The sequence below is a fragment of the Gavia stellata genome, chromosome 4 (assembly GCF_030936135.1).
Source record: "Gavia stellata isolate bGavSte3 chromosome 4, bGavSte3.hap2, whole genome shotgun sequence".
Lineage (NCBI taxonomy): Eukaryota > Metazoa > Chordata > Aves > Gaviiformes > Gaviidae > Gavia > Gavia stellata.
The window spans coordinates 70,468,887-70,491,125 of NC_082597.1; the positions used below are offsets into that span (position 1 = coordinate 70,468,887).

General features: G+C 42.7%; 1 protein-coding gene across 6 annotated transcripts in view; it reads left to right on the forward strand.

The window, feature by feature from the left end:
* CALD1 (caldesmon 1) overlaps nt 1–22,239 on the forward strand; it is a 117,328-nt gene that overhangs the window by 21,245 nt on the left and 73,844 nt on the right. For 4 of the 6 annotated variants that reach the window (XR_009483956.1, XM_059816584.1, XM_059816585.1 and 1 more), the window contains exons 1-2: nt 1,328–1,553; nt 2,218–2,329. Coding sequence is in view for 5 of the 6 variants with exons in the window: in XM_059816584.1 (XP_059672567.1) it covers nt 2,259–2,329 (71 nt within the window). In the remaining variant the exon portion in view is untranslated. Of the gene's footprint in view, nt 1–1,327; nt 1,554–2,217; nt 2,330–22,239 lie in introns of those variants that run through there. The other 2 variants (XM_059816589.1, XM_009817960.2) reach the window with 2 other exon arrangements.

Below are 22,239 nucleotides of genomic sequence, written 5' to 3' on the forward strand. Positions count from 1 at the left end.
TGAGGACCATGTAGGAAGGGAAGGGCTGGTGGTATTGACTGGGACATTTGGAGGGGGGATGGGGGAAATGTGGGTGCACAGAGTCTGGAGAAGAAGAAGTGGGGGAGGAGGAGCAGGAGAAGGTGGAGAGGGGGATGTACCTGGCTGGTTAAGAAGTGATGAAGGTGCAAATAAATCAGGTGTCAAAGCATGTCTGCTTTGGGGAGGTAGAGGGGGGAAAAATACTTTGGGATTCTCAGTTCTAGCATATAAGGTATCAACCTAACAGTCAGCTCTTTATATTTTTAAAATCCCTGATGGTGACTGTACTCCACAGACTAAATGCTGCTGCTTGGTGCAGTCTTAGCTCCTGCAGACACAGTCATCTGCCCTCTGCGCAGAAACCCAGGACACGGCTTCGAATTTGCTCTCTGTAGTGTACCATTCCTCCTTTGATCCTTGTCTCCCAGCCAGGGGGAACTGCATCAGCCCTGCAACCCACAGGCCCTCTAGCAAAGGAACTGGGGCAGGATTTAGCTGCATACGTAGGCTGAGATGAAAACGCTTCACGGGAGAAAACGGCAGATTTGCTGTTCTGTGTTCTTCAAGGGGTACACAGTGGTAAGAGTAAACAAACACAAGATTTGAAAAAACGTCTTGTTACAACTTGCTTTTTATATATATAGTCTAACGGTGCATTAAAAAAAAAAAAAGCAGCAGCAATTGTAAGGTCGCTATCAGATATCCAAAATTAACATTCCCTTTGAACCTCCACAAAACAACCCCAGCCAGCCAAACACGAAGAAAGTCGCAACAACAACAAAATTTAAAATCCCTCAATCCAGGAACAAATCAGAAAGAAAAACACCCCCGGGAAAAGTAAACTAATAAAATAACCTTCACAAAACCCCTGCCCTCAGCAGTGTTTTAATCCAGAAAAGGGGGCAGGAAAAGCCACGGGTTCCCTGAAGTCACGAGAGGCTTTGCTGTCACCAGTGATTTTATGGGGAGGGTGCTTGGACGCTGCACCAGCAGGCAGGAATATAAAGCCGCAAGACAGAGCTACATCTGCAAACAGAGCCCTTCCAATGATTTACAAATGCACCTTGGCTTTGTTTCCCTTAAACTGCAAGCAGTTCATCAGCCACCCTCGAAAATGTCCGTGCGCGTTCGCACGCTGGCCTTCTCTGTGGTGTAAATGGCTGGTCTTGTGCTAACGGGCTGGAAAACGTTTTTTGGGGGGACGTGGGGGGTGGAAATCCTCCGAGTGCAGCGCCTAGGCTAGGATTGCAGAGGAAGCTGAGGCCTCCAGCCCTGCACAGGAAGCAATCTTAGAGCAGGCCTTAAATGCCAGATTCCAGGCAGAGTTTAACTAACCACTGACAGCTCTGTAAACAAAGCAGGGACAAAAAGAGAACAGCTTTCCCTTTTCTGGTAGTCATTTTTGGTTTGGGGGCTGCAGGGGAATTCTGTAATACTCGGCTTGATGGCATATAAACCGAGGCTGGAAAGGCTTTGTATATGAAGAACTGTAAAGGGGAAAATATTTCATGGACTAAATCATAAAGAAGAAGGTAGGGCACGGGGAAAACGCGTGGATTAAACTACAAAAAAAATATTGCTACTTTTGCTGCTTTGAGCAGGATTTATACATAGTTTGGCTCCTCCTGGGTGGTATTTAAAAGCTGCGGCTTATTTTCCTTCTCGTCTCTTTTCCTTTTCTTTTTCTTTCTTTTCTAATTTTCTCTTTTCCCTTTCTTTTCCCTTTTTCTGAAGGAGGGGTGGGAACAGACAGATGAGGACTAACTTCTGCAAAACTTTTAATTATCTGTGCAACTAAAGAAATTAAGAAATCTCTTGTGCAGCGTTTTTACTGCTTCCAGTAAAAATTGGAAGCTTAAAGTTAAAATCCTGCTGAATTATTGCTTTTGTTTGTAGAAAAGACCTGTGATGTTACAAATAGCTAGTCTGCGGCTAGCAGATGTACACAATCCTTATTTAAAGCATGTTGATTTAATTTTAACTAGGAAACTAAACGCAGGCATGGGCTATGTTTATCCTACAAGGCATTTCATTAATCTTGTTTATCTCAACAATGCTGAGGAAGTTAAATTTTTTGATGGAAAAAGAAAATAGTTACAGCGAAGTTAAGAAAGCAAAACAAAACTAAATGGACTCAGTTGGTTAAATGCATCCATTGTGTTTTCTCTCTCATCTAAGTGGTCATCTCCCTTTTAGATTTGGATCTTTCCAGAGCTCTGAACGCTTGAACACTCACCATGGATGACTTTGAACGCCGTAGAGAGCTCAGGAGGCAAAAGCGTGAGGAAATGCGCCTTGAAGCAGAGAGGTGAGGTATTACTTATGGAAAATTGTGCCGGTGGCTTGCCTTTGATTAGCAGTGGCTTTGAGGATTTCTGTCTTAAATTCCAAAGTATGCTATAGCTAACCAAAGAGTCCTTGCTAATGGTACGTGCCGTAAAATAGCTTTAGTTAATGTTGTGGGAGAGTCAGGGGTGCCTAGTGCCTAATTCCCTTAGGCTGTTGTAAATGTCCTGGCTTCTAGTTATTTTGTTATATGGATAAATGTAAACAGTGAAGGTGGACTATGGCCACGTGAAATTATTGATAAGAAAACTCACGTTCAGATGCCATGTGAGTGAGTGCTGTGCAGAAGGGATTGTGTTTATCTTTTCAGACATAGAGCTAAAATTATAAGATATCAATTGAAAGATGAGATATGCTTGGTATATGTAGTATAGCATATCTGTGAACTGTATGCCATTACTGTGCAATTGCTGTTGTATTTGTGCTGCCTGTCACTATTCATTTACAGCCACTTTATATGGGCAACAAGGGCAGCATTTGCTGCTACAATGATGTCAATTTATGAAAGAAGCAGCCTGAAAATACTGGGAATGACATTTCATTAACTGACCCTATTTTACACCTGTATGGTTCTGTTTGTTTTAACGGAATTTCCCATGATTTACACTAGAGTAAACAGGGAGAAAGTCAGGCTTCATTTATTTTTGTAATGTCTTCTCTGATATAAAGATTTGATTTAGTTTGTTAACACTGCAGTGATTAAAAAAAAAAGAAACTTAGGTTTAAGCACGTTTTATTCTCATTTTTGTATTTAATCTTGAATATGGACTTCATTTTTGTTTCTGGTCTTGCCCATGCACTGACAAAACTGTGGTGTTTCGGATTCTGAATGCTGTAGAAGAAAATACATTTTCAGAGCAGTTTGAAATGGAAGGCAGCAGAATGCAATACCAAATATATTTTGTATGTCTGCTTTGAGCTTTTTAATAAGGCCCTGCTACATAAACAGGGCTCCCTGGACATTGATGATACCTGGGGGGGAGATCCCAGGTAGACAAAATGCAATAGCCGCCTTTCTTTCCGAAGGAAGTGTTGCCGTGCAGAACTGGGTATGTGAGCTCTCGTCAGGCTATAAGCTGAACCTGTGAGCTCTGGAAAGCAGCAGCATTGCCTGCAGATAAATAAACTCACGTGAAGTGTGGTAGCCAAAGGGAAATGAGGCAGCAGCCTCCCTTTGCAAAATGCAGCCGTCACCTGGTCAGTGACATACCCCAAAAAGCAGAGGGGCAAATGTGCCATGGCACTAAGCTGCCTTCTCGTCCCAGAAGGTTTCCCCCCAGGCCTGCGGTGATATATTTTTGTTGGGCAGCATGGGAGGGATTGCAGAGCCTGTGACAGTGCATGGTATAGCACATGGTATTTGTATACTTCTGGTGTACTTCTGCTTTAAGAAAATCTTTTTAAGGACAGGCCAAGACTTTAGGGTTTGTTGCTAATAGAGGCCCTGGGTGCCCTGTGGAGGATGCTGGGGGAAGTAGTTTGGGAGGTGTTTTCTACTATGGAAAAATGTCACTTGAACTTCCCTTTGAAGGCATCCAAGCTCTTACCTGAGTATGCAGGGGCTGCGGGGTGGTGTGGGCATCAGCGATGTGGCATGGCTGGCTTGTGGAGGCAGTGACAGGCGCAGGGGTTGGGGATAAGGCGCTCTGCCCTCGCCACCTTGGACTTCAGGTGCGTCTGTACGTCACTGTGCGGACTGCGATTTTATGCATTGGCCTGATCACGCACCGGGAAACCAGAGCCCTGGGGAGGCAAAAGCTGCAGCCAGCAGCTCACCGGCGTCCCTCGAGGGAGCCATCCCCAGGGAGCCCTCCATGCCGATGGCGATACCTGCCTCTGCCCCTGCGTGATGGGGAAGCCAGGTGCCTGGGCCAGAGAGAGACGGCCGCTGACACGGGAAAAAGCCCCCCTCCCCACCCACCCACGCCTGCTTTTGGGAAGTGTTTTTGCCACGTCTGGGGGGGCTTTGCTGGGATTTTGTTTGATAACCTTTGTGGAGGAGGCAAGCTCAGTGGCAGCTCAGCTGGAGGAGAAGGGCTTGAGCCCGTGTCCCTGTTTTCTGCCAAATCGTTGCAGAAGTGCTCCATGCCCTTTCCCACACATTTGAAGGCTTTTAGCAATGAATTGCTGTACACTAAATCTTGCTGTATTCCCTCCACTGCTGCCAACTTCAAGCATCCAAGTATCATGAGTCAGACCCCTTAAAAGTCACAAGACTGCTTTAAAAATCTTGAGATCTTAAAAATAATTTAGTCTGGCCTTTTTATTTTTGGTTTGCCTTAACAATAACAGAGCCTGATTCTCAACTTCAGATATGACTCTGGGAGCTTGGACCTCCCAAAACCTGCCCCAGGAAGGGCAACACCAGGGAGGAGGTGAGCATCTGCCCCCATTGCATTGCGCCGCTCATATCGAGCTGAGGGCAGCAGCATTAGGGCAGTTATTAACAAATGAATATGTCACACTGGATTCTTTCTGGGTAATTAATGTTTTTAGGGATTTGGGAATCATCTTCACCTTTAAAAATAGGACTACAACGTGTTTGTGCACACGTCTAAAGCTACAGCAATCTGCTTGCCAGACCTCCCTCTGTCTGAACACTTGCAGGTGTTTTATCAAGTGAGTCTTGTGGTCCTAAAGAGCAGCGTGGAGGCTGAAAATGCTCCATCAGCTCTGAGCACTGGTACCTGCTGCTTGGACATAGGGCATTTTCCTGCACCCTCCCATCAGTGGGCCTTGCTGTGGGGAAACCACTGCTGGTTGTAAGCATTTCCGCTGGGAGATGAACAGGCAGATGATTATGTGTAGGCTGTAACATGTTTGCTAGGTCTCCCAGACACCGTTTAGGCTTTTTTGAGTTGAACGGTAAACCCAGAAGTGCAAGCAGCCATATCAAACAGCAGTATTTGTAACTCAGCCAGCCTCAGTGACGCATTTTGCCATTTCCTGGGATAAAGGCACATGGAAAGCCTGTCTTCCCAGCCTGACGCCCGTGCCCAAGAGAGATCGAGGGGTAAAGATGCCTTGTAGCAGCATGGACTCATGCACCACATGCCCGAGAGGGAGTGACTTGACCTTATTGTGTCTTCCCCAGGGACCAGAGGCTGTGCGAGGACTGGTCAGGATACATGTGCTGTCAGCTTCCCTAGTGTCTGTCATGCTGGAGCCACTGACGTCCAGCCACTCATGTCTAATCTTTGGAGGTGCTTAGTGCAAGTTGCACCCTTGAGGGCTGATATTAGGCTTTTTTTTTTTTTTTTTCCCATTAGAAAGTTGTTGGAAATGATGCTTTGTTGTGCTGTGTAGCCCTGGCATTCTGGGTTGATACGCTTAGGAGTGATCCTGAGGAGAGGCTGGATTTGTGTTTTAAAGATCAGCAGTGCGGTTCACCACTGGCTTGTGCTTTGGCCAGTAGTTCATGCTGTGGCAACTCAGATATAGATTTCCACCACTCAGAAAGCTATTTTTTTGGCATTTTAAGCTCTTACAATCTCAAGGTATCCCACAAGTCCTGGGTTCCCCACGTGGGCTTGATGCACCCACCCAGAAATTTTGTCCAGCCAGAATTTTTTGACTACTTGTATTTGTCTGGGATCTCTGGAGGCCTATCAGCATGTTTGGAGTAGCAGTGCAGACCTGTATAGGGGGCATGTGGCCAACAGCAGGCGTATGGGGCTTTGTCCAGCTTTCTCCCAGGCTGTCAGATTTATTGTACATGCTTAGGCTGGTGGGGACCCAGCAGCTCTTGTACCTCATTGGGGGAACAAGGCTTTCCAGGCTTAGTCTGGGAAACCCAGAACAAAGTATGGCAGCATTAACTGTGCCCATCTTCTAGCATTTTGCATGTGATTTGTACTGATCAGGTGCAAGGTCAGGGAAAATAGGACCCTATGTGCCATTTGGGTGATGTGATATGCTACGTCTCTAACTGCTCTGGGGCAAAGCCAAGGCTTTATCCTGCTCCTCAGAGGCAGAGAGAGTCCTGTGCCTGGGATGGTGGTTGTATAACCTGGGGGTCCCGGTCCAGAGCTGGCTGAATTCAGTGGGAAGCTTTCCACTGATTTCAATGGGCTTTGGATTAAGCCCTACCTGAGTTATTCCAGCCAGATGATTTATGAGACAGTCTCAGTGACAGCCTTGAAGGAGCTGGCCGAACACTTTGCCTTCCCAGCCACAGGGTACATACTGTGCTGGAGTATCGGGGCCGTCACAGAAATGGCTTGCACTTAACTGACAGGAAAAATCCCGTATGTAATTGAAGCACAGGGGATTGACTTCTTTCAACAAGGGAAAAAACAAATGCCACCTGCTGCTTTGTGCTTCTTCCTGGGCAGTAAAAGATGTTCTCTTGAACACCACCATCGTGTTTTGTCATTTTGATGTTGTAACTGACATTAGAAGAATTTAGCCTGGGGCTGGGTAGAGTGTGTGTATGTGTCTGGAGGGGTGATGCTTTGTGAATATCTTGTTGATGCACTTTGGTCTGTCGCAGCTGCAGTGAAAAATTGAGGTGAAATACTTCTTGAAGGTGACAACAGACCAATTTCCTTGACTTCAGCATAATTGAGAGCAAAAATTGGCCCCTTGAACTGTCTAAAGAATAGCTCTCAGGTTAACCTATTTAGCACTTAAGCCACAATTTTACGACTGGCTGACTTGCTATAGCCCCAGCAATGTATTTTCACCTCTCCCTGCTGTTGGGACTTTTTTAAAAATTATGCTAGGAAGCTGATCCAATTTGCTTTGTTGCCATACCATCACTACTGCAGACTTCAGGAAGGTCTTAGGGTCATTGTCAGACTGCTCTCCGTTTAGCTGAAGCTTAACTTTGAATCTGAACCACAGTTTTGCCCTGTGTAATGCTCTTCCCTAAGGGACTGCAGGTCATTGTATGGGGATGGAGAGGTATTGGTCATCCTGTTGTAAAAATACAGCAAAGAGAAGTGGCTACCTAGCATCAAATCACAAGTTACTAAAAGGCTCTAAAACTACCATACTACTTTGTAGGCTGTGTAGGATCTCCTGACAGGGGCCACAGCTGTCCTGACTAAAGGGTCATCTTCTTGCAGACCAGTCAGACATTACTAAACATACCCTAAGAGGGTATGTGGATAGGGTGTACAGAAAGATACTGCTATTAACCATTATGGTTCCTGATAGCATTAATTACTAAAGGCAGTAGGTAAAGATTCTTTATTTAAAAAAACATCCGACAGTTCCGTCACAAACTCTCTCCAGCCTCTCATTTAAACAGTTTTATAAGGCAGTGTTGTTCATGTTCATGGACGTAGGTTGGGGAATGCTCATAGAAATAACCCAGCTTGCAGGTCAGGGATGGCAGCAGCCTGCAGCAGGCTGAAAATCTCGTGCAGTGGTAATTTGTTCAATGCAGCTTCAATTAAAACAGGACACATAGTTAATCCCCAAACTTATCTTGGTGCAACTGAAAAAGAAGTCAAGTGAATTTCAGTCCAGACCTGTGAAGGTAAGTACAGAACCAGCAAGTCATTTAACATGCCTTTTACTGTTCTAGTGCTCCTGCTGAGGCAGGTGTAGCTCAGGTAAACATACAAAGGGCTGATTCACCAAGTTAAGAAGGTAAAACCAGCAGGATCAGACAGGGTGCATCTTTGCAGGACTTAATGAGAAGCATGTTGCTTATCTTCTGGGGGGTGTGTGGGGGGGGTAAAACAGGACACATTTGTTGCCACAGTGTCTTAATGCTTCTGGAAAGCAAGGAAAAGTCATCCTTGTCAGCCACAGAAAGTGGACAATTTCCATTCCTCCTGTCCAGGACAGTGAGGGTGAGTGAGTGTTCATGTTAGATCAACATTGAATGACCACAAATAGCTTTTGAAACTGCTTCTCGTTCCTGCAGTGGAGTTATCTCTGGTGTAGAATGTACATTAGTGACAAATGTTAAACAGAGTGAAGAGTTTAGGAATGAACATAGATTGTTCCTTTTTAATTATGCCTTACTTCTTGAAACACTAGGACTTGCCCGCGTCTTGTTCCCCAATGTCTGGTTACATTTTTATTAAGAGTTTTCAGAGACCATGCTTCAATTCAGGCTTGTGTAACAGAATGAAGAATATGATCTTAATACAAGTTTTCAAGGAGTGCGTATTTAAACATAAGAGAAGCTGGCTGCATATGCCTAACATGTAATTTCCCAATGTTCATGATTTATTTCAGAACAGTACTTCCAAAAGTGTTCAGCCTCTGTCTTCTTGAGGGCTGTGCCCTTGTCTGGTCCAAGCCTCTTTTGCTACTGAAACAAGAGCTACAGTGGTTTAATCTCTCCATGAACTTCATATATCCTGAAGTTCCAAATACTTTGAGGGTTTCTGCTTGTCTTTCCATAAAATACCTTCTGGTAGAGCTGAGACATGACATCTTCTGCCTAGGAGTTAAATATTAAGACAATGAATAAATAAGATTAGAAGTGCATGAGGGTTGAGAACAAATTGAGGCAAAGTGCTCCAGCTGTTAACCTGTCTTCAAATGCTTTGAATTCCAGGACTGACACGATATATTTGGATTGTTGAGGTGAGTTTGGCCCTTCACATTGTATTGATTGCCGTTCCTGCAGTTCTTGGAGCTCATTCTTCACCCAGAGAGAAAAGCATGACCCAGTGGCTCATTAAAGCACGCCCTACTGCTGTCACTCTCAAGTGAGGGTGGATACTAGACAAATCTTTGCTATTGTAGCATTTCAGATGCCCTCGAGGAAATAACCAAACATATGCAAAGCTGAGTAGAACCTACCACTTAATTTTACAGCAACTGTGTGTTTTGTGGATTACATTTTCTTAAAGTCCTTATGGAGAAATGTTTTATAAAAGAAGCTTTGTTCTTCCAAATAGCTAGACATACAGAATATAAAGTTTACTGAGCTAACCCCACTGCAATTCCTAAGCAGACAACAAAATCAGCTCCTTAGCATTTCAGCTATTAATCCCACATGTATGTTAAGATCATTCTGTAATCTGTGTACTACACCTACTATACCAGCCAAGCTTTTAGGAGGACAGCCCAAATTCAGCACCCAGACAGCTGGCAAAATGCCCTGTCTTTCACCTTTTTCAACAGAGTGGCAGGTTTGCTTTGGAAGCACCAAGGAGTTTGGGAAATTCTTGGGTGAAAAACACCCCCTCCAAGCCTATAACCAGGTAACCCACCTACCACCAAAGGGAAGTCCGCCCTTCTGTTTCCTACTGTATTTTTATTAGCTTTAACTAGACTGAAGTCCTTGATGAGCTGGATCTTGCTTAAATGCCCAATAAAAATGGGTATTGAGGGACAGCTTTTGGTACTTGTTATTGACAATTTTTGCATGCATATTTAAAATGACACCATATGAGGAGTAATACAACATGGTATTTTTTCATGATTTTCAGAATTGCACTGAAGCATAGGCACTGCACAAAGAAAATCATGAGGCTGAAGGAATGTAGCCAGTGTAGTACAAATAAGTGTCAATGGCTGTCCTGTCATATTTATGTTGAAAAATAACATCTCTTTAATATCTTAAGTGCAAATTGGCAGTATGTAGTCAATTAAGCTAGGGTAGCCTGCAGTGCTCTTGCAGCTCTGTGCATCTGTCATTGTACCTTCAAACGGTGTAAATCATATCTGCCATCACAATTTTCTCATACAAAATACTTCAGAAACTTTAAATACAAAAAGCTGCATTAACTGAACATTGGCCTAATGTTTGTGAAGGCATAGAGCCTTCAAACTTCCCGTACCAGCCACAGCGGAGCAATGTTGTGCCTGTGACTATAGGTATGTAGGTTCCTTGAAGGCAGATATTGCACCTCAGTTTCCCCAGCAGCATTTTATGTCCCTTGGCAAGGAGAGTACATCAGCCCTTCATGTAGGTTACCTTCAGTTAACTCAGTATCGCAGAGACCAAAGACGCTGTCCTAAAACAACCCAGAATAAAGGATGTTCAGTCCTTTTCAGGTCCCTGGGTCTACTTTTGTCAGACTCTTTCTTAGACAGGCCAATCCCCCATCTTCATTGACCTTGACAGCCAGTGCCAGTTGTCAGAAAAACGTGCATGAATCATTGCTAAGTCTTACTAGATTCTTAACCCAGTCTGTCTTCATAAATAAAAACAATTGATCTGTATTTCTTTCTAGACAGTAAGTATATGATTGAGCTCTCAGCTGCTTAGTCAATTCCCACCTGCCTTGATATCCACAACTAGCAGAAGAGACAGGGTTAATTTAGTTCATTGTATAAAGCCTTCTCAGGACATAGGATTGTGCATACCTCATCATACAAATGTATATGCCTACAAATGAGTTGGCTGAAAATTCTACATTAACCCTTCTTCTCTTGATTAAAAATAGGCTTTATTAATAGTAATGCTCTGCAACAAATTTCATGTAGTTTAAAGAAAAGCAAAAGGAATACTGTGGTGTTCCCATACAAAAGAAGCTGATGGTTCAATATCCCTGTATCTTACAAAATGTTCAAAAAATATTTTCAGGCAAATACATTGTGCATTGCTATACTCACCTTGCAATAATACATTCTATAACCTACATGTGCTTGTTGCAGGCGGCTGATGGCATACATCCTGGTGGTCCAGCCTGCCCACTGAGTTGGGCCATATGGGGTCTTGATGCTTTTTCAGGCAGAGGGTTGTCAAGTGCTGCTCAGACAGCTGGTTACTTCTCTCAGCTCCTGCCATGCAGGTTGATTGCTAGTGCAGCCCTCCTTGCTGTTGCCTAAGAAGGAAGGTGGGAGCAAAGTGAGCAGGGCTGCCCTGCACTGCCTCCCTGCCACAGCACCCGTACCCTGGCCCCAGAGGCTGAGCAGCTACTTATGGGTGGTGCATCTGGGGCTGGACTTGGGCTGGGGGTCTTGAGCCCAGCTGCCAAGGTGTGAACTGCCCTGCGCGCGTGGTGACACACCATTGTGTCTAGAGGATGTGTTGAGTAGATGCTGCTGGGGAAGGAGAGCTTTGGTGGTGTTGAATTTGCTCTTTTGCTCTAAACAGAAGAAAGTAACTAAAAGCAGCCTCTAAAACTGCAAATTTCCAGACTTGGGTGGGTCTGATCTCTTAGCTGTTACATTGCAATGCCTTCTTTTCAGTGAATAAAAACATTGTTGAACTTGTTGCTTAATTTTGTCACTGTTCTTCAGGGCATTCTGGGCTCAGAATAGTAAAAGTTATTAGGCATGATAGAAACTGCAGTTATTACCCTACTGTGAGACTCTTTAAGGAGTGACATGAAAATGAGTTTAGCCAGTGGATTTCTAGGAGCATCTGCTTCTCAGTGTGAGTTTGCATTTTATTAACATCTTTATGATCTAATATCTGAAATTAAACCAGATAATCAGAAGATTAGATTTCCCTTTAAAAAGCTGAGGCTAATTTGTTTGCAGGGATAATAGATTAAATGAAGTCAAATGCTAACAAGTTTTACACACAAATAAGCATAGCATGTAAACACTATCAAATTGCTGGCAGCCTGGGAAAAGTTACCCTTTCACAGCTCAGTTCAAAGAACTACAGAGGAAAAATGTGATTTGCAAATGAAACTCCAAACTGATTTCAACTTGCAGAAGCATCTCATTTGGTCAATTAGCTCCTGCATTTTTGGTTTTGTGCCTTTAAACAAAGCTTTAATTATTGAAGATAAATGTTTATATGCAGCTTTATTTCTCTCATCATAACCTATTCATTAGCTTGCGCTAAACAAAGAAAATCCTTCTTGCCAGCAGGTTGTCCTTGTGTGATCAAGGTCTTTCCTAGAATGAAGGGAGGACATCAGGTGGCTGTACTTCTTGGGCAACTTAATTCATCAGTACACAGCTCAAGAAATATTCCTGCCCAGAAATAAGGTCAATGGGCAACTGCTCCTTGGAAAAGAAGTCTGGTGACAGCCCATCCCCCGGGGATGCTGGCATGCAGCATGACCAGAGGGTCGGGTTAACAGAAGTGGTACAGCTACAGTTTAGAAGGAGCAGTAGTTTTGTCAGCCTTGCAGCTGAGCCCTTCTCTTCGTGGGGAGCAGTGAGGGTGATGGGAAGTGGAAAAGTAAGCAGGATGCTTTTCTTTTCGTTTATTGGAAAGTATAAACCAGTGGGTAATGTATTTGACAGTTAAAGGTTAGCCTCATTTTGGTTGACATTAAAAAAATGTAAATAGATGTTGTTTTTCTCCCCTTTATGTCAAAACTTGTTGGTTGGACTAAATAAACTTGCTTATTAATAGTCTTTGCTGGATAGTCTGTTGAAAAAAGGCCAGCAAGTTTGTCATGCTGACATAGAAAATCAAGGGAAGGCTGTAACTCAACAGCTGTTTGTGACTGTCTTTTATCTTATTTTTTTAAAATATTTATTCAGGCATTTTTTTCTCTGACATTTGCTGAAAACATGCCTTGGTTTCCTTTTAAGTAGCTCATGACCCATTTTCAATGTGGACATTATTTAAGCTAACAACAAGGACTGCTCTAGCAAGAGGTTATCTTCTAGGCAGACTGTGTTCTTCTTGTGCTGAGGCCGTAAGAGAGGTGGTTGAAAATGGGTACTCTAAAGCAGGGCTTCTTCGAAGGTTTTGTTAAGTTACTTCTTCATACTAGTACTTCCCTCTTCCACCAGTACGAGATGACATCTTGTCTACTGGTGTTTAAACTGATTCACTTGAACAAGCACTCCCTTCTTTGTGAGCCCTCTTTGTATGATTTAAACCTAATGCATGTCATGGTAAATTTTTGTCAATTAAGTGCACGTGGTGGAAAGTAACCACACTACCGTGACTCGATTTACTGCTTGTCAGCCGAGCCTCTTGCAAGGGAGGTATCCTATTGTTAAACAGTGTATGAGGGTAAGACCATTTACATTTCGATTGAGAGGTTTGCATAGATTTAATGCACTTGATTTAAACCCAGGTTTAAGGTAAACTTCTGCAACTTCTGTGTACAGACAAGGTCTTTGTGAGGTGAGGTGCATTGGTGCTGGACTCCCAGATGAGGAATCCCTGTTGATCTTCATTTTCCATGCAAATCCTGCCTCTTCTTACAGCTGCTTGTTTCTGCTCTTAACATGGCTCTGTGGAGAGTTGGGTGGCACAGGCAATGATCGGCAGGGAAGCTCAGACACTGACCTACCTCCAGTCTCTTCATGTTACCCTGTTGTATGAGTCAGGTACAGATCAGGGGAAGACTGGTATTAGATGGGTGAATCAGATGTTAAGGACATCCACCAACTGCTACTGATCACTCGTCAAGAAATGGAGAGCTCAGGGACTCGCTGCAAGCCACTGTGGAGTCAGCAAATGGCTACAGCTCTTCCTGGTCCTGGCTGGATTCCTGCAATAGCTTGGACTATTACAGCCAGCTGTTTCAAAGGAGTATCCTGCAAAGATGAAGAGAGAGAGAGACTAGAAAGAAAAATCTGAGCAACATCACTTTTAAAGTGAGAAAAGCACTGCAGAAGTGATTGAGAACATATACACAAGACATACAGCTTCTTACCACAAGAGGGGTTCCTGTGTGTAATAGCTTAATTCTCAGAAATATGTCTTTTTGGGTTGTGTGTGGAGCAAATTTCTGACTTCAGCAAGCAGACAGTGCTTACAGGAGCAAGCTGGTTTTGTTTATAAAATTGCCAGCCCTCTAGTGATAAGGAGAAAATCAAATACTCTGACTATCAATCCTGGGCATTTCTGAAAGGCATTATTTTATTACAGAGGTGAGGGAGATACAGGGGTAAAGTTGGCCCCAGAGCAGAATGCCTCCTTAACAAGAATAAAGCTTTTTCCATTTTTGAACCCAGAAACGGAAGGAGGTGGTATAAATGGCTTTTAGTGAAACGGACACTAATAGCATGACTGCAGTTTCTTTAGAATAGGTTTCTTTTACTAGCCCGCAACTGCTAAGCTGAACAGTCCTCACAGCTTTTTCAAGTTCATCTTCAGCCCATACAAAATGATAAGCTTTTTATGGGCACTGTTGCTCAGAACATTCCTGACATTCTCCAGCAGTTATTACTTCAGTGTCTTAATAAGGCAGTGCCATAGCTGGGAAAGACAAGGAGATGGCTTTTCTAAACACTGGCTACACATGGATTCCTTTTATGGTCCAGCTCGCACAGCGGGGTATTCCTCTGAAGGTCAGCGACATGGCTAAAAAAGTGCTTCCCACTTTTTGAGCACAGGCATCATGTGTCTGGTGCCACATGTTCAGCCTGCTCTGAGCAGGAGAAAGAACCAGTTGGGTAGGGAAATGTAGAAAGGCAGAGCGTTAAGTGCTGTGTATTTTGTAGTGATGCTATTGCTGTGCTCACTGTGGCTGCAGGATGTAGTTGTGAATACCACATACAGAATCCGTGTGCTGGGCTATTTTGTAAAAATGCCCCAAATAAACTCCACAGTAGGGCTTCAGGGTTCAGGCCATCCCACAGCAATACCAAGGGCAAATTTTCCTGTCATGGCCATGAATTTGGCTTTTTATTCTCCCAAAAAACTGGGATAGAGTACTAATGACCTCTTCAAACCAGTGAGTTATGATGGCTGGAGGAGTTGTCTGTGCTGGAGTGCCACAAGATGGATTTGTTGAAGCAAAAGGTTTAATTTTTCCCCCCTTTCTTTCTTGTACAAGCTAGTGAGTCTTTTCTCTCATTAGCCTGTAATCATCTTCTTATACTGGAGGGTTGCATAAGTTTCTTCAGGGCTATTGTCTTATTTCACACTAAAACTTTTTGTGGAATGGATGAGTAATTTCAAAATTCTAGAGAGAAGGAATATATTGGTGATTAATTTAGTATAAGAAAATCCTCTACTAAGTAAAGAAAATCTCATCATGTTCTGTCAGTCCTGAATATATGTACAGGATATACATAAATTGACTAAAGAAAATATATCTTCAAGGCACACAAGAAATGTTTAGGCATATTCAATGGGTTTGTAATCTAATTTGTCATTTACTGATTAGTGTCAGATGGACTAATACAGTACCTAATTAACCATGAAGACTATGAAAGACACTAACAGTGTCACCAGCTCTGACACTGTTTGAGAAAAGAGAAGCGCTTGAAGGTGTTGTTTTGGTGACTCACATCTTAAAAGTCTAACTTTCTTCATCTGTTTCCCTGTTGCTTCCCTGGCTCCATCCTGATTTCACCTATCGTGCTCACATCATACTTACAATGAGATCCTGATGTACCGACTTTGATATCATTATAGGCCTTGCATGCTTGTGGTTATACTGGCTTTGGAGGGAATGTGACTTCTCAGTCTGTTGGCTGTATGGTTTTGCCAGATATAATATCTTGCTTTGAGGAGATAAAGGCATAAATGCACGGAAGTGGAGCAAAGATCACAAAACATGCAGTTTGGTTGATGAAAGCTTTTGAACTCTTGTCAATGCTTGCTGATAACAGAAGAATTCTGAAATAGAAACAATTATTAAAGAATATGTTTTAAAGCAGGATAGATCTAGGAGGAAAGGGTTAGCCCCCAGTTAAGCTCAGAGGATCCATTTAACAGGCTGTATCATACCTTGATAGCTGTTCCATGTTAAGTTGCATTCAGTGTTTTAAGGCTTGCTTTCACTCATTTCAGTCTGAACCGTCTTTTCAGTGGTTGTGTACGTTTAGCAATTACTTTGGATTTAAGAGATTGGTATAACTGAGAGTACAGATCATCTGTCCTGTCCTCATTATACTGCTGGAAGAAAATACTGGTAAGATGTCTTGGTGACTAGGAATGACTTTTCCGTCACTAACCCATCTTCCTTTATTGGTTGTTCTTCCCTCAACTTGGGCTGTACCCTGTCATCAGTTTTTAAGCCAAATTCTTTATGGAAGTCAATAGGGAGTCCTGCGCAAAGGGAAATGACATAATGTTGCCCTTTAGTCCTACCTACAGAGAAGCAGACTTGGGAAACATGCACATTTTCCTAATTACCAAGCACTGAATTTACAGCATGTGTTCCTTTTCTATCGACATCCGGCAGCTACCCAACATATTGTAAATTGGGCCATTTGTATTCAAGACAATTGTTTTCAATAAAAATATTCTGAATGTTGTCTTTATTTGGATTACATATGGTAAATGTTGAGGTCTTCACTGCTCTGAGGTAAAGAATGTGCTATTTTTATGGCCGATATTGAATGTTCTTAGCTAAAGTATCTCCTTGTTCCACTGCAGTGCCTGATTTTGCAGGCTGCCACCTTTTACTCAGGCAGTATCTGCATTTTGCTAGAGATGTGTGCCTCTGTAGTTTATAAAGCACTTTTGATATGAAAGATGCTTCTGTAAATGTAAGCCACTATCATCTGAACTGTCGGCTTTTACAGAGGATGGGTTGCAGGTTCACGTCCCACTTCCATAGTGCCTTCTGCAGGGCAGGATAAACAGAGTTGCAGAAGGGGTGTAAAATGAAGACTTTTTAAATAGGATAATCTCTTTGCTAGTTAGAATTCAGACTCTTTAAACCTTAAGTACTTAATTAGATGAAGTAAGGATGTAAGCGTAAGGGCATAAACATAAAGAAATTTGGCCAGAGGTTGAAAGGTAGCTGAAAGTGATTCCTTCTGTTGGGAATAGTAATGCCATTTTAACTATTTTTACTCCTTCCTTTAGCACTGTAGTGCCTCTCTCATACTGCAAGCTGCTTTGTACAGCCCCATAACCAGAGTATCTGAGAGCTTGTCAATGATTTACTAAACGTATATACCCCTGCATCATCCTTGTAATATCGTAAGTGCTGTTCCTTTAGCTTTGCTAATAGGGAGTGAAGAGGGACTCACTGGCACAGCCAAAATCCCATCAGAGGGGATGTATGAATCCTTTTTGCTTGCCTATTTGTTTATTAGATCTTCTCCAAGCTGCAGAATTTGGAGAATGATGGTAGAAATCACCCAGGCCCACAGTTTTTAGCACCATCATTTTGGTACAGGCCATTTTTAGAAGGAGAAGCCATGAAAAGCAGCTTTGGCTTCAAGAATCCTCCTCCATAAGTTTTAAGGTCTTTAGATTGGAGGCTGGCCCACCTCTGTTGATTACATTTAATAAGAACTCCATGTATATTTTATTGCACAGAAAATTGGATGCGGAGCCTTTGTTTATCTCTGCCACTTACTTACTGTTGACTCTTGGATGTTGATATGGAGATATTGCAGTGCGTATGCTGATGATTTCCCTGGCAAGGGAGGATGACTAGGGTGACAGCCTGATAATACTGGACTTGTTAGCTGGGTGTTGGTTAGTTAGCTGGTTAGTTGGGTGGCTGGCACTGAGATGTCATGAGCTGATTTGCATAGCCTATAGCATTTTTGCAGATCAGCTCTGTTTTTAATTCAATAAACACTTCCAGAAGCTGGAGAGGAGTAACAGCACCTCCTTGTATAGTCCTTTTCCACTGGATTTTGTGGGATTTCATTTGGTATAGCTTTTGTTTAAGGGTAGACTGAAGAGTCTTTCAAATACCTGTGCAAGCTTTAGAGTCACATCTTGAATGGTCAGTGGATAGGGCACTTCATTGCATTGCTGAAGGTCTGTGTGAGAGAAGGACGTGGAAGACATCTGGAGGCTTGTTCTGGCCAAAACTAACAAACACGATACTGATTTTTTTGGGAAAGCAATCAGAAAATAGGGCAGGAGCAATACCAGACCCTTTGACTGAAGGTACTTTTCTGCCATTTGTGAGCTGAATTCACCATCTGGGATAGCAGCTACGGCCATATCAGATTATTATTTTTTCCCTGTTTTTGTCTTCTCCCTTTTTTTTTTTCTTTTTCCTTTCTTAAACCAGAACCATGTTCCTATTTTTTGTAAATGTACCTTTGTCATCACGGGTTTAGGCTGTCATAATACATTTTACCTCAAGCTCTATTTTTAATCACTTAGTGGAGACCCGGGAATAGAAGCCGTATCTCTGCCATGGGACTGCATTGTCTTTCTAAGGCAGAGTACAGCTGTGAGCTTTCATACAGAGCAGCCTGCTCTGCAGTTTGCTTTCAGGCTGTATTTTGGGCATCTCATAAACTAGGAGAAATGCAACTTCACCTTTTAATAAAGAGCAGTGTAAGTCTCAAAAGACACAGAACTGTCTGCAGCCTTGTTTATGCAGAGGAAGGGAATGTGGCAGTTGAGCCTGTACATTTAGTGAACATTGTGAATAGATAATAAATTAAGACTTTTGGGGTGTGTGGGGGAAGTCACTTATGTAACTCAACTCCATTTGCTAGACTTCCTCCTCCCTAGCCCCATTCCCCATTATTTATCAATTAAATATGCTAGGAGTAGTGAGCTGCTGACCACAGAATTGGGGAGGGAGTGGGATAATAGTTATTAGCCTGTTCCAAAAGCCATAATACTGGATACCAGGAAGAATGAGAGTCAGATGTAGATGATGCTGTTGAATTGCCATTGGTAGAACAGAATGTACTGTACTATCCAGCTATGGTTATTGCTGGGTCTAAAACCATATACTATGACTGAAATGTGGATGTCTGTAGCTCTTGTGTGGTTTATAGGCTCCTCATTACGTCGCTAAACTGTGTGCAATAGATTAAACTACCATTAAAATTCCATGTCTCAAAATGGCTTATTTTGCAGTGCTAACTTTCCTCTGCTTCCAGGGAGAGTTGCATGCAAGCGAAGAGAGTCGTCTTATTCAGGCAGTCAAAAGTTCCTGTTTGTTATTCCTTCTGTGGGCAAGATTCTTGTTGATCTCATCCTGACAAAAAGTGGATTAAATGCTTGTATGCTTGTTTTTCATGAAAACCCGTATTGGTAGAAGCTTTCGGTGATGGGGAGCTAAAAAGAGTGCTGAAAACTGGGCAAGTTTATCCCAAACCCTTTTTTACAAATGAAATTGGGGAGGAGGGAAAGTTCTATGTTTCCTCTAAGGTGACAATGAGCAGCTCTGTTTTTTTCCAAATGGAGAACACTTTCTGAAGTGGTAAATTGTTCCATCAAGAAATAAGGGTAGAGGCCTTGCGTGCTAGTACTGAGCTGTGAACCATGTGTCCTGAGAGGGCTGGGGAGCAAGAGCTATTTCTGGTGGAGGGGACAGGGGTCGATGTTATCACTGTGAAGCATGCGCTGCTGCACTGTGAATTGCTTTGCTGCTTGGCTTCTCTCCTCTGCATTAGCTAAATTGTGCTTTGCAACTTCTCTTTTGCTGCTACGTGTACTTAACTTCAAATCAGTGGTGTTTCAGTACTATCTGGAGTCATAAATTAGAAACCAGCACCAAAAATTTACACTGAATGTGAACTTGAAACTAGTTTAAGCTGTTATTCTTTTCTTGAACTGCAACTCAGTCCAAATCATTACTTTAAGAAGTCTCTTTTTAATTCAAATCTTAACTTGAATTGAAGGAGCCAAGCCAAAGCCAAACCGAAGTTGAGCTGAAAAATATACATTAGTTGAACTCTGTGATCAGAACTGTACTGCAAAGTCCCTTACACATACATAGTGAAGAGAAAGACCTCTGCTCCGAAATTCTTGCAGTCTTAATTAACACAGGGTGTGCACAGCTGATTGACAGAGAAGTGGTGGAACATACAGTCAGGCAATTACAGATAACACAAACTGCGGTCACAACTCAGCTAATTAACTGGGGAGTCATTAGCAAATATGACCCAGGCACAATGATTGCACTGAAAGACAAGCTTTATAAGGAGATCTGAAAAGGGACAAAGCAGGATCTCTCCCACCTTCCCTTGCACCCCAAGATGCAACTGCTTACCTGAGACTAAAAAGAAAGGTAAGAAAGGTAAAAAGAAAGGATCTAGTTCCTGGGGGGGGTTTAAAGTGGGCTTTGGTCACCTTGTTAGACCCATCTAATGGGACACATGCACTTTATCACGTACAGGTGGTAAGGGTACAGACCCCTTCCCCCATTCATATTACAGGTGTACCCTGCGCTAAAAAACCTCACCAGCAGTACCTGCAATCTGGTATCATGGGGTATCTCAGCAAAGCCTCCCATGGATTTCAAAAGTATATTCACAAACAAATTGCTTTTAAGTTGTGGGGTTTTTTCCTAGTTCAAAGCTGAAGGCAACCAAAACAGTAAGAATACATGTTGCCGTGTACTGGGAGTGATCAGCTCCCTCTTCCTTTCAAGCTCTACATGTGATCCCTATCCTTCCCTTCCTCTCTGTTCCCACTCCGTTTTGAACATGAAGAACACTCAGGACTCCCAGGACTGGGGTCAAAGCCCTCCATGTGAACCAGTGACTGCTTACTTTTACATGGCCATCCCACCTTTTTGAAGATGTGTGGTGCTCTGGGTTCTGTTTTCTTCTAAATTAAACATGTTCCACATTTTTCTCAGTCCTCCCACCCCCAAAGACCAACACTAGTGAAAAGATTTAAAAGTGGAAGAACTGACTAGGAAAAAGAATAATTTTTTAAAGCATCTCCCATGTGATGAGTTCCTGGTAAACCATGCCACATGACTCTGGCCCGGGTGTTTTCCGAGTGGTGCAGGATCGTACCCACAAGTGCCTGGCTTGCACAGGGGCCCAGGCATGGTCCCTCTCTGCGTTTTCCCACACAGTCCCAGCTCTGGGCTTTTGCTGTGCAGAAGCCTGTGGGCACCTACAGAGGTGCTGAGCAACTTCCATGCTCTTTATTTCAGCCCAGCACCTCCCCTTGCAGGCACTTGGGTATTGGCCTTTATAACAATGGGTGTTGGACTTGTGATAAATATACCAAGGGTTTTTTTTTCTTCCCTCCCTTTAGTATTTAGTGCTCAACGGTCAGCATCCAGGAAAGCAGTGTTTAGACTACATTAGAAACAGGTACCAATATGGCTGACGCAAGAGTGGTTTATTTTCCATTTTAATAGTCCTTTAAACTGGTCCTGCATTCATATACAGCTCCTTTGTTGGAATAAAAATCTTTGTTGTAGGCTACCAGACAGCTATAAATAGCCGTTGTGAGTATTTATGCCAAGGATAATCTCAGGAGAAGGTATTTTTAACTTTGCATGTTGTTTAGAATAGGAAATTCTTCTAATGCCCGTATTTTCCATTCCCGGTGCCATTAGCTTTTCCCCACTCCCTCTTATGACGTGTGCCTTACTCTTTCTTTCTCCCTCTCATTTCCTTTAAGGTTCAAGGTTACAACCAATCTGCTCCAGAGGCAGACTTGAGTTTATTATTTTTTTTAAAAAGAAAATGCTAACTTTGGCCTTTTGCAACTGTGTGGGAATTCAGTTCATTTCATGGGGCTATCAGAATGTAAACGAGATATCTCACTAGGCTGTCGCTGCAAATTGGGTAATGAATGAGCACTTTATTTCTCTTGCACATGTAACTAATGCGCTTGTTAGAATAACAGTGGCCAATCTATTTTATACTCCCACAGAAAGTATTCCACTTTTTTTTGGCAAGTTTGTGAGAGCTGCTACTTGTACCAATACTCAAGTTAATGCTGGACAAAAAAAAAAAAAGTATCATGCTGAACCGTACTTGTAACTTAAAAATATGGTCCCCAGCAATGCCTGTTTCCACACAAGTTGATAAACAATTACAACCTTTTAATAATTACAACATTTTAAAGTGCAGCCTTTGAGAGAAGTTCGCAGTTGACCCATGAACAGTTGTGCAGTCTAGTCAGGCCTTTTTCTTTTTTTTTGTTTTTTAAAGATTGATTTTAATCTTAAAAGAGACTGAAGCATGCAGAGCCTCACAGTTAATGGGAATTAGGTAGCTTCTAGGAAGGGAAGCCTAGATAATCAGTATGAAGTTTTAGCTGATTATTTGACAGCTAAAATTAGATGAGGTATGTCTTGTCCAGAGAGTCAGTTTTTAAAAGGTATTTCAATACCTTGTGACATTGTCTTTGAAATCTCTGTCTATCTCTAATGGGGCTCCACAGAAGCCAATCTG